Consider the following 12,463-nt stretch of genomic DNA (forward strand, 5'->3'; position numbering starts at 1 on the left):
TCAACAACCGTAAGCAACAAATGTTTTGAGCACAGATAAGCTCATTGGTTTAACTTCTTACTGCTCCCCTGGGGTCTCATTTAAGGCCCCTACAAGAGATCAGCCCTCTGCTCCTGGGAATCTGTTTACCCACAGAATGAGGTCAAGGATTACAACTCGAGTATTTGGACATAGAAAACCACAGACTCACTAGAGTGCTTCTTTTTCAATATAACCAATTAAAGCATTAACGTAATACAGTGAAAGTGAGTAAAATGAAATCTGAGGCTTTGACATTAATTGTTGCATTCAACTTTATTATATTTTAAAATCTGAGAACTATAAAACTGTAGTAGTCACACAAACACCTGAGGATTGTTCAACTGGGCAGAGCATCTTCACACAAACAATCTGAGAGAAGACAAAGTTTCAATTAGAATCTTGCCATACAACACAAAAGGAATAACATAAATGAAACTACTCTTTAAATCATATATGCCCAGTAAATAGTTGCATTTGTTTATAAAGTACACTTGGTTCTCCAAAAAAAAAAAGAGTACATTCTTGCCCCCAGCGAATACTTTATCAGCATTTATAACAAATGGCTAATACAGTTAGCACCAATTCTCATAGCTTACAAACATTACACCAAATGCGATACAGTATAATGATGTAATAAACAACAGTGAACATGTTTCACTTGTAAGTTCTAATTTTTAAAATAAAGTCCAAAATGACAAATCAGAACTAACATAGCTTCCAAAGTTTAGTAGGATAAATGGCTCAGAAAGCAAATTAACTAGAACAATTGCACAAGACAGAGAACTTCCCTGTATGGAAACCCTGAAGAGTGACCTGAGAGGTACCAGTGATGGCAAATGATGTGCATGTTTTTTACAGAATAAAAACATCTCACTATACACAGAGTTAATCTTTACCTCTGTGGAAGTGCAAAGTGCCATTTTAAACTCAAAAAGAACAGATTTACTTGTGTGTATACTTCAGACATAGAATAAAATGCAAATATGAAACAGGATCCAAATGAGGAATAAACACAGACAATAAAATATATATCTTTTAAAAATTTGGACACAGGCATCTTCGAAGAGAGATGTGAGCAATGAATGCCTAGTTAAATGTCCCAGCTTCAGCAAAATATGGACGTTTTAATACTATGGAAGTTTTAAACTTTAAAAAAGTTATTTCGTTGAAAAGAGCATAGTCAGACTCCATCAAAACCACACTGAAATACAATATCTCCTGCATAAAATGACCATGCTATCTATCTTCTAATGATCAAAAAACTGGTAAGAACACTTCATGAAAGTTTACAAGGTTGTTTTTCTCTAAAAGGGAACAAGCACAACACACAGAGAAATAATGACAGACAGGAAAAGAATTCATATGGCTATTCCCTTTTGGGAAACTGGTAAAACATGAACATTGCAGTAACAGACATAAAATATTTGAGAAAGAGATGATATCTATAGTTGCATCTTTAAATTCTCTTCTAAGGAAAACTTTTCATGGATTTCATTAGAGAACTTGTCAATCCCTGATATTTTCTCATTGGGATTTAGCTGTTTTAACGGAAATCAAAGCTGTTTCTGTTTCCTGAATTAAATATATTTGTACACAATACAATGAAAATAAGAGAAAGTTATAAAGAACAAACTGACAATTTCAATATGCTAATACTAACACGTTAAATGGTTTCTACAGAAGTAGACCGGACTGTAATGCAGCTCTGCCATTCTAGATATAACCTATTTTTAGAGGAACCTTCTAAACAACACAAACTTCTAAGGGTAGAAAAATGATTTTACACTAAGATGGCATTGCTCTCCCGAGAATTAAGTCCAACCTAAACCGGCACAAACGATTTGTCAATTGTTAAAGCAATCTTCTCTTTAAGCCTTTCGATGTAGTGGCACAACTTCACAGTTGTCCCCAGCTTCAGCCCCATGTACTTTATCATCATGTCACTCCGGAGAAGTAGCAGAGCTTTCCCATCAATGTCCTACAGAAAGAAGAAAATCACAATAATTAATGCTTTCATATTTTTACCAGAATGGTTATTTCTTTATACATAAGAACATGTAACACCAACTAGAGACTAGCTCATTCTAGATATATATTCTCTGAATATGCATTTGACGAAAACTTTTAAAAATATAATTTATACAGTGAAGCACCATTTGTAAATTTGCTTCGAATTTTAAGAAAAAGAAAATTTAATCTAAATCTTAAAAATATTAAGTTAAATATTAAAATAAATTAACTCATTTTAATATTTAAAGATTTAAGATTTTAAAAATGTTAAATCTTTAATAAATCTAAGATTTATTAAAAAATAAATTTTAAAAAATATTCGGCAGAAGGGTCAAACTATCTAATTTTAAATACTGTGTGCTGAATAAAATACTGTACAGCTATGACAAAAAGAATAAAAACTATGAATGGTAGAAATGAATTTCAGACGGTCATTAACTTTCTTAGAAAGACTGGGAATATGAGCAAGTCAGCATCAGTGCAAGCTGCAAATGTGCTACACAGTGTGGTCTTGATGTTGAAAGCTCATCAGTTCAGGTGTCCGAAGCTAATTAGATGCTAAAAACTACTGATTTTCTTACCAGATTGAAAAGGATACATCAGATATGTGGCCACTAATTTTATGGATTAAGAAACACTATAAAAATATTACTTGATAGTCACAAGGCATCCTCCTAAAATTATTTATTACATTAATTGACCAACTGATGTTACTGAAGCCTGTTATTTGGTTTTCATGAGTTCTGGTTTAAGAATAAAACTGTACTAAATCATCTATCACTGTCTAAAAAGACCTGAAATCCGTTAAAGTACTGCCTTTGTCAGACACCTTCTATGCCTTTTCTACTAAGCAAACCTAGAAATTAAAGAAATTAGAACTTATAAAACTTAGCCCATGACGTTACTTTGTCAATGCCATGAGGGTATCAGCATCCCAAAATGTAAATAAACATATAACAGAACTGAGACAATGGAATCAGCTGCTGGATTCACTGAGCATGATAATACGGAGGACAGGACACCCTGTCACAGCTTGTGGTCACCCCCTCCTACTCACGGTCCTGGGGCCGAGCAGGGAGCAGATGGGGAGGAGGATCCTTGTCCCTGTCCTTACAAAGGAGAAGACACCTGAGACTGGCCATGCTGAATCATCTTCTCTTGAGAACTTGAAGACTTGTAGTATTCTAGGTACCTGGGTACCCATTTAAAGCACAGATCCAGTCTCTACCATCTAAAGATCTAATTTTGGGCAAAGTAACCTTTCTCACATAGGGAAAACTCAGTTGATAGGGTTCCCCCACCATCCACCCTATTCAGTATCCATCTGAAGGGCCTGCACAGAGGTCATTCAAAGGCATTACGGCAGGAAAACCGGATCAAAAGATACATTACATGCTGCCTGAAGAGGTCGGCGAGGTGGTCTGATATCTGAGGATCCATATATTTCAGAAACAGGATCACTTCCTCCACGGACCAAGTTGAAGGGTCATCAGCGAAGCTTTGTCTTAGCATACCCGGGTCAGTTCTAACTGATGAACCTGGAGCTTCAATGGGGGAAAAAAGACAAAATCATACTTGCCCTCACAATCATTATCCTGAAAGAAGAGATGTTAGGTAGGGAGTAATGGTCTCATTCCTGGAACCTTCCGTTAAGTACCCCGGCAAGGACCCAGGACTCCAAGTGTAAAATCCAGTGAAAGCCTAGATGAAGATGACTTGAGGATGGCTACCCAAGAGCATCCCATCTGACCTCCCCCGAACAACAAAAGCAGCTTCAGAAGTCACCATAAAGCTTCAAAGATCACACAACAGACTGAGCAACTGGAGGCCACTTTGGCCACAGGCAAATGTGGAAAAAGATCCATTACCTGGGTTATATTAAATTAATCTATGCTAACCTATTACTCTCTTACTTTGAGTATTTCAATGAATTTCTCTCAATCTCTCTACTCTTGGTCTGTCCAAATTAGTTTTACTTTACTAGCTAATTACAATGAAAATTCTCCAAACTACAGTTTTATAATTGCTTAAATTTATTTGCTTTAACCAATGAATTTCAATAACCCCATCATCTTAGAGAACCAAATTAGTTCTTCTCCTGAATCTCTCTCCTACATTCAATATGGATATTTTTAGCATCACTTTATTCTTTAAATTTCTGTGTCTCCAGTTTAGATGCTTATCTGCATTTTGAAGAAAACAAGATTATTTTCTGCTTAGCTAGGTTAAAAGTAACTTTAATATTATGCTGAATACCTCTTTCAAGTTTTAGTGCATAGCAATAGATATTTTGGTTGAAGGTTTATAAGTTTAAAAAAGAAATAACCAAGACGTGAAACAATTTAAGTGCTTAGACCTCAAAAAGCTTTATCTGTGCTGTTCACTAAGTTGTGCTGAAGTTTCTTTGTGTCCAGACAAGCATTCATTTATTCAACCAGAGCGCTCGACTCTCTAAAGTTAGTGTGTGATAACAGAAGTGAGTTTCATGATTTGCTAGGAAGATGTTTCTTTAACCAAGGACCGTCAACACAAATTGGATCTTTCTTGTGTGTGAATTAGCTGAAGGTGTACCTTTTCTTTCCTATCAACTGGGCTCTGGCCATTTCAGGAGCATTTTCAGTATTTACCCAGGGAAAGGGCAAAGAACAACAGAAGATAAAAGAACTCACAATGGGGTTATTATGAGTGTTAGTGGAGAAGAGGCATGTTGGTTGATTAGCATAGTGCCTGGCACATAGCAGACACTCCCAAAATGTTAGTCACCATTATGAATCTCACCCAAAACCAGCCCTCAAAATAGGAAACAAACAGCTTCCACTAGTTTGCATCAAAGATGTTGAGGAATATACGTTAAATAGTGCTACTTATATGTGTCATTTCACACTCACCCATGCCAGGCGGCATGCAGAGAGATGAGGCAGTAAGGCCAAAGCTGTTATTTTCCAGTAAACTTGGGTAAGCCACCATCTCAGGGTCATGTGCTGGACTGGGTTCGTCTTGGCCCAGCAGGGCTGCAGATCCTGGTGAGGAAGCTTGGGCAGATGAGATGATACTCCTGGTGCTGTGTGCTTCTGGGCTGGCAAAGCAGGGCATGGAGGGGGTGTCCTGCATTGGCTCAGTGGGCGCAAAACATGACGGATATGAATGTGAAGAGAAGATGGAGGCAGGCGACAGATTTTGGCTGAGGCTCTGCTCCAGGTCCTCGGGGAATGACTCCAACACCTGTCCCGGGGACTCCTGTGACTGGTAAGGTGATCCTATAGGGTTGCTATCATAATCAATTTCCGGCCTTTTTACTGGTATAGTCGGGCTATAACTTTCAGGGTAAGAGAACGGAGAAGGAGCCTCCTTCTTCTTCATTTTCTTCAATCTGATCTTTCTACAAAGCAGGTAATTACAAATTTTGTATGAATAGCCAAATTTCTGAAATGACACAAACCATCATAAACCAACTGTGAGTAAAAAAAGGAAATAAAGTAGTAAACACATTAATATTTATTTTCCATGCAACATTCTTTATATAATTAAATATTAATGCTCTATTTTGATTATATTTTTATTCCTCTTCAACCCTACATTGTGATTGCATTTTATAAATTATGGTTACAAACACAATACCCATTGTCATACATTTCTTAAACCTAAACTTCAGCATTTTTCCAACAGTTTTAGTATTCCTTCCGCTGCTACAGCACGCATAGATCAGCCTTGCAATCTCAGAGTTATTAGTTCTCTCTCACTTCTAACTGATTGGCATCTTTAGACACCAGAGGCTTATTATAGTTGTGAAAATATTTTTATAACACTTACGCGACTTTGCCATAATGGTTTCACACGAAAACGCCGGATTTTTGAAACCTTTCCATTAATGACATCAAACTTCTTATCCAGGTCTTGAACAGCATCATAGATCGCCTATTATAATACAAGCTATTAGAAGTTTCTATTTCAAAAGAAAAGTAACATATAAAAAGATAAATAAGCCAAAATTTAACTGGTGGAAACAAAGTTCTCAAGCCGTCAGAAATGTCTTCTTTCCCACTTGATGCCTGGTTTTAGGCGACGTGGAGCTGAGCCGGCTGAGGTAAGGAACCCCATCTCCTCCTCAGCTACTCCACGTCATGCCAGCATTTTCAGCTTTGCTACTGGAGAGTCAGCGTACCACAATTCCTGGAAGCCGTCACATTTATGATGGAGGCATTTTACATCAAGGAAGGTGCTATTTTAGGAAAGAAACTTTCAAATCTGCTACAAGGCCAAAGAGCCTCTTTCCATACAATGATGGTATTGAACTAGGCAGTGAGCGTTCCACTCAGGAAAGAACAATGAGCCAAATAGAATAGATGTGACTTTTGGCTTCAAAGTATTTTAAAATCGTGCAATCAACAATGAACCTTAGAAAACCTTTGCGTATACGTCCCTGCATGCCAATCAGGTGTGTGACTGATAAAACCTGAGAATTCTTGAAATACGCAGAAATTTCATTTGGGCAGAAGATATACTTAAGGAAGAGGCCAGAACCACTTCCTCACTCACGCATTCACATAAACATTTACTGAGGGCCCACCACCTGTCAGGGCTACTTTGCTAGATGCTGGGAACACAGACGTTAAAAACAAGGAAAAAGCCAGCTCCTGCCCTAGGAACTCCCACTGTAGCTGGAAAGAGAGACAAGTAAAGAGACAATTTCAACAGAGAAAGTGATCAGCAGCCTGGAGCAGCGGGTCTCAAAGTGTGGTCCGTGGACCAGCAGCATCAATATCACCTACTGACTCGGGAACTCTGAGAGTGGGGCGCCGAGATCTGTGTTTTCACAAGCCCTCCAGGTGATTCTGATGCACAATCAAGTGTGAGACCCACCGGCCTAGAGCACTAAGGTAAACAGCACAGGCTCTAGAGGATGAGGTTGGGTTCAAACACTAGCATTCTGCCCCTTATTAGCTCTGTGACCTTGGGCAAGTTACTTAACTTCTCTGCACTTCAATCTCTCAATAGATTGTGAAAATCTCTCTCAGAGTTCTCTTGAGGACACAGCGAGGTGCTATAATATTATAATACTAACATAATAATAACAATAAATACTGCATGATGACCGGTCCAATGGTGTTCAGTTGTCTATTATCATTATTATTACCAGTGCCATGACAAAGGTAAGAACAGGAGGCTAAGCGTGCACAGAAAAAGGGGACCTAACCCAGGCTGGCAGTCATGGCAGGCTTTTCAGAGAAGGATATGCCTGTATTGAGAGTTAAAAGATGAGAAATTGTTCACCAGGTAAGGATGCATGGAAGGGCATACAGGGCAGAAGGAATGGCATATTAAAAAATACCAGAACATGAGTAAGCATAATATATTTAGAGAACTATTTCCAGTTTAGTGCAAAGCAGGAGACTTAAGAGGAAAAAGTGTTCAGAAAGGTGGCTGGGGAGGCAAGTAGTACCATAGCTAGTTTTTTACCCTGAAGGCTATAGAAACTCAAGCACAAGAATGACATGAGGCAGACTCACTTTTAGAAAAGTTCAAAATGAAAAATGATGAGGGTCTGGATGAAGATCGTGGTGATTACAATGGAAAAAACTGTTTTGAGTGATATTAAGGAGAGAGAACCATCAGGATTTGGTAAATGGGGGAGAGGGGAAGGAACTAATCAAGGACAGTGTGTCAATTTCTGGCTTAAACAATTAAGGAGATGATGGTAGTTAACCTGAGAGAGGGAATATGGAAAAGATGATTTTGTACACATTATATAGAGTTCTCCAGCAGGCGCCTAGATACAAACATGATTCTAGGGGGAGCAGCATAGGGTAAGACATAGATTTGAGAGTCAGAACTGTACTGAATCAAAACCTTTGGTGAAGAGGAAATCGTTCAGGTAGATTTAGACTGAGCAGAGAGGGACCAATGGACGGTACAAATGAACTTAGAAGAGAAAGATGTAATTTCAAAAACAGAAGAATACTTTTAATAATCCAAACAGTATGCCTGAAGAGATTATTCAGGTTGATTTCGCACATCCACAAAACAAGAATATAACGCTATAAAATAGTGACAATCATGGGGCTGGCCCCATGGCCGAGTGGTTAAGTTTGCGCGCTCCGCTGCAGGCGGCCCAGTGTTTCGTTGGTTCGAATCCTGGGCGTGGACATGGCACTGCTCATCAAACCACGCTGAGGCAGCGTCCCACATGCCACAACTAGAAGGACCCACAACGAAGAATATACAACTATGTACCGGGGGGCTTTGGGGAGAAAAAGGAAAAAAAATTAAAAAAAAAAATAGTGACAATCAGAAAATAAGAACAAATTACTGAAAATTATAAATATGATTGACTTTGTCAAAGAAAAATAAACAGAACATCAGGAAGATAAAGTTAAGAGTATTACCCAGAACACTGTACATAGGTCAAAGAGCCAGAAAACGAGACAAACATTAAGCAACATGAATGATGTAGGGGTTGTCACATCCAACTAAAAGTCATTCCAGATAGAGGGAACAGAGCACATGGAAAGGAGGAAATGAAGAAAAAATTCTGCCAGAGCTAAAGAATGACGCAAATCTTCAAATTAAAAGAGTCCATGTAGTGCTAAGCAGGATATATGGAAAAGGGATAAAGAAAAGATTCTAAAAGTTTCCAAAGACAGAGAAAAAATTTCACCTATAAAGAATCATAATACTAACAGATTTCTCAAGAACATTGGATGCTAGAATAGTATTTCTATGGGAAAGTAATTTTGAACACAGATATCCATACTCAGTGTGAGAGACAAATGTGGGACATAAGAGATATAAAGGGGCATAAAGACAATTTCAGATATGCAAAGACTCTAGAAATTTAACTCATATGCACATTTCTGGGAAAAAAATGTTTAAGGGGTAGTTACTCAGGGAAAATGAAGAAGAAAACCAGAGGGGAATCCAAGATGAGGAAGCCATGGGCTCCAAGAAACAGCAGGCAACTGAAAGAAGTACTGAGATGACAGTTGTGCCTACAAAGTAATTGGTTCAAATTAGAACAGGAAGGATTTGTGTAAAAACGACTTTAAGAAGAAAGTAGATCCCATTCAACATGGAGAATGACTCTGAAGCTTAAAAATCCTAGCAAAGAGATGAAAAATGTGTATTTCTTTTTTCAACAAAAATAAATAAATAAAAGGTCAGCAGAAACTCCAAGAGGAAAAAAATCTCCTACATAAGCAAATGTTTAGACAAATAAAGCCATAGTACAAACAGAAAGCCAACTAGAATATGACATGATTTTGAGTGCTGGTAGAATATAGGAGAGAATCCATTGACCTCGATGCTCGGGACACTGACCAGCAGAGAATCAGCAACATAACATTCTGTTTCTTTCCCTATGAGAGGCCAATGACATGATTTGGTTCTATAGAAAATAATGTTTACAAAATCCTACTATTGTAAGTACGGATTATTTGTTTTTGATTTTTAGAAATAACCTATATCCAAAACATGGAAGGCTTATTGATAGTTTACAGAGCAGAATTTATACACGTTGACAGTGTTAGGAATATGAGAAATGGGAAGTGGAAGGAAGACAAGTAGAGGATAGTCTGTGGATTGCTAATTTCTGATTCTTATGTGATGGGGCATGACTGCGGTTCAAAGACTGCTGTTGAAAGCTGATATAACAAGTAACAGAAGTTTATTAGTAAAAACTAACAGTAAGCAATAGAGAACTACAAGTAAGAGTATAACTAATTTCAGGGTGAGGAAGATGAAAGAGCTAAATTCCACATCTTTCATAGTGGTAAAGTTAATAGTTAACACCGCAAGTTAACACCAAAAGAAATAGAGTATAGGTATATTATTTAGATAACGGCAGAAACCACAAGAAAAATTTAAAATAAAGACTATTAAAAGTGGTTACCTCCAAAGTATAGAGCTGAGGGTGGAAAGAAAAATGGTGGGGACTTCCTTATTTCATTGAAGCCCACTCTCTACTGTTTAACTTTTCTTTGAACTATGTGCATATGTCTTACTTTTATGATTAAAAAAGAGAGACAAAAACAGGAAGTCAGATGTTTAGACAGTGAATATAAATGGTGTTCAAAGAGCTGGGTTATTAAGGGGAAGGAAAGAGAAAGGAGGACAGCTAAAGAGGGACGGGAAGCCAAAAGAAGAGATTTTTTTAAACTGTGGGAGAACATGCTGAGAGAGAGACAGAGACTGAAGCTGAAGATATAGGAGAGAGAGGGATGACGGAAGGGAAGTGTCTGAGCACAGGGAAAGAGGGTCAGATGCAGAAAACGTGCAAAGGCGTTAGCCTTACAGAGGAAGACACCTTTCCCATTCGAATATTCAGGAAGGAGGTCAGCAGGGATGGATCCAGGCAAATTTGTTGGCTATGGGGAGAGGAATCAGGACTTGGAGGGGATTTCTGCTCTATGCCCTCCATTTTCTCCATGAAATAAGAGGCAAGGATTGGGATGCCTGAGCTCCTCGGGGATGGGAGAGAGAGCTGACTAGAGAGCTGTTGAAGGATTACAGGGCCGTGGACAGGTCCCAGCAGAGGTCCTCCCTCTGCTTCCCAGACTGGACAGTTTTACTAAAGAGGATGCTGGGCAAGGATAAAAAAGGAGAACATGAAAGTGCTGCACCATGTGGTCTAGACTGGTAAGGGAAGGAGCTGAAGAAAGGAGAGAGCTAGCAGATTAGGAGAAATGAACAGGAGCCCTTTTGGCCCATTTCAGGGGTAACTTTGGAACCTGGGCATTTCTTATCATAGATGCCATATCCCACCACACCTTGTGCAATTGCTCAGAAGGCCCTGGCAAAGCAGCATCAACCTCGGTGGTCATGGATGCCTGTGTAAGGCAGGCCAGGGACAGCCCTGCTCACAATCAGAAGCCCTCCTTCCCCGCTACATCCCACCCTCTGTACATCCTCCCCAGAAGACTTGATATGTTCCCTTTAAGCATTCCACTTCTGTTCTCAATAATAATGATAAAACTCATGTAAACATTTTTTACTTTTCAAAGTATGCTAGCTCATTTTATTCAAGAAACTTTGTATGTTAAGAAACATTTATTTTTTATAAACATCATTAGCTCTAGGGTATGCAGCTCACAAAATCCTTGATAATTACATACTTCCATCAATCTCTACCAACATACTAATTTTTACAAAATCCCCTCAAAGCTATGTAAGATAGACTCTTTAAAGAACAGTGGTGGGCTGTCATTTTGTTTCAAATGAGATATCTTGATATGCATTTAGGCACATCCTAAATTTCATCCAAATCAGCCAACTTCCTTAAAAGAGTATGTTGGAGAAATTAAATACTGACCAATCTAGATGAAAGAGACTTACCTACATTTGACCAGCTATGGGCTATTGTTGTTGTTGTTGTTTAAGGCTAGAAAAGCTGAATTTTTATTCCAAGTTTTTCACCTAGGGATGCGGTTCTAACCAGAAATTTTTTTAAATGTATTGCAATGGAGTGATAATCATACAGAACTTGGCATAGCAAATTTCTATTAATAGTACAATGACATTAAATGAGGGAAAAAAATTTTAGCTCAGTATTCTGGAAAACTACATTTAAGAGACAGAACTTTGATACCTCACAACACTGTTGAACTTCCATAAGTTGGTTTTGATGATTTTCAGCATGGAAAACTTCAGATGCATCGCTCATCTATTAATATTATAAAAATAAATAGTCAGTGCTAAATATCACTAGGAGTCAAATTAAGCACTAGAAAAAAATAACACTTTATATATTTATCGATTTTAATTGTTTTTCTTTTCGCCTACATTCCAAAACATTTCAGAAGTCATATAATATAAAGCAGAGATAAAGTAAAACCAAAACTCACATTCATATGACAACGAAAAAGATAAGAGCTGATTAAAAATGGGGGTAAGGAAAGAAGTTATTATATAAGAACCTAAGTTCAAGAAAAGGTACTGAATACCAGTTTGAACATATAGTTTATAATATATATAAAGCCAGGTATAGAAATATAGATTTTTGTGTACACATGGATTAGTACACATACATTTATTTCCTAGCTCTGTCCACTGAGAGGGCCTAAGATCAATGACACAAGAGTAGCAATGAACACACCCAGTGTCCAGATCTTGGTTTCCAAATGCCACTCTCCAATAAAAGGAATCAGGGTTCCTTGGAGATAGGTGAATTCCAGGGCTGGGGCAGGGAAAGTATAAATGAACCCAGAACAACTCACGATGTCAGAAAATAAGGAAGCACTCAAAAAAGAAGTGGGGGCATGTCAGAAGGCCACAGGAGCCAACTGGAAGGAGCTCCCAATAGCCAAAGCTAAAAAATGTGATCAATAAAATGATAATATTGAATTATAACTCATATAATACAATAAATGCCCATGAGTCCATATTGATATACAATATATAATTGAATAAATAAATGGAGGAGGACAGCTCTTCCTTACAA

General features: G+C 38.0%; 1 protein-coding gene across 1 annotated transcript; it reads right to left on the reverse strand.

Annotated features, from left to right (window-relative positions):
- Positions 1–281: 281 nt before the first annotated feature.
- On the reverse strand, positions 282–6,965 carry SCML1 (Scm polycomb group protein like 1). The gene is made up of 4 exons (XM_046651351.1): positions 5,842–6,965; positions 4,920–5,454; positions 3,424–3,575; positions 282–1,999 (listed from the first exon to the last, which is right to left on the reverse strand). The coding sequence occupies exons 2-4, from the start codon at positions 5,389–5,391 to the stop codon at positions 1,844–1,846; spliced, it is 780 nt and encodes a 259-aa protein (XP_046507307.1). The 5' UTR covers positions 5,392–5,454; positions 5,842–6,965; the 3' UTR covers positions 282–1,843.
- Positions 6,966–12,463: the final 5,498 nt, after the last annotated feature.

Source organism: Equus quagga, unplaced genomic scaffold (genome assembly GCF_021613505.1).
Source record: "Equus quagga isolate Etosha38 unplaced genomic scaffold, UCLA_HA_Equagga_1.0 70484_RagTag, whole genome shotgun sequence".
Lineage (NCBI taxonomy): Eukaryota > Metazoa > Chordata > Mammalia > Perissodactyla > Equidae > Equus > Equus quagga.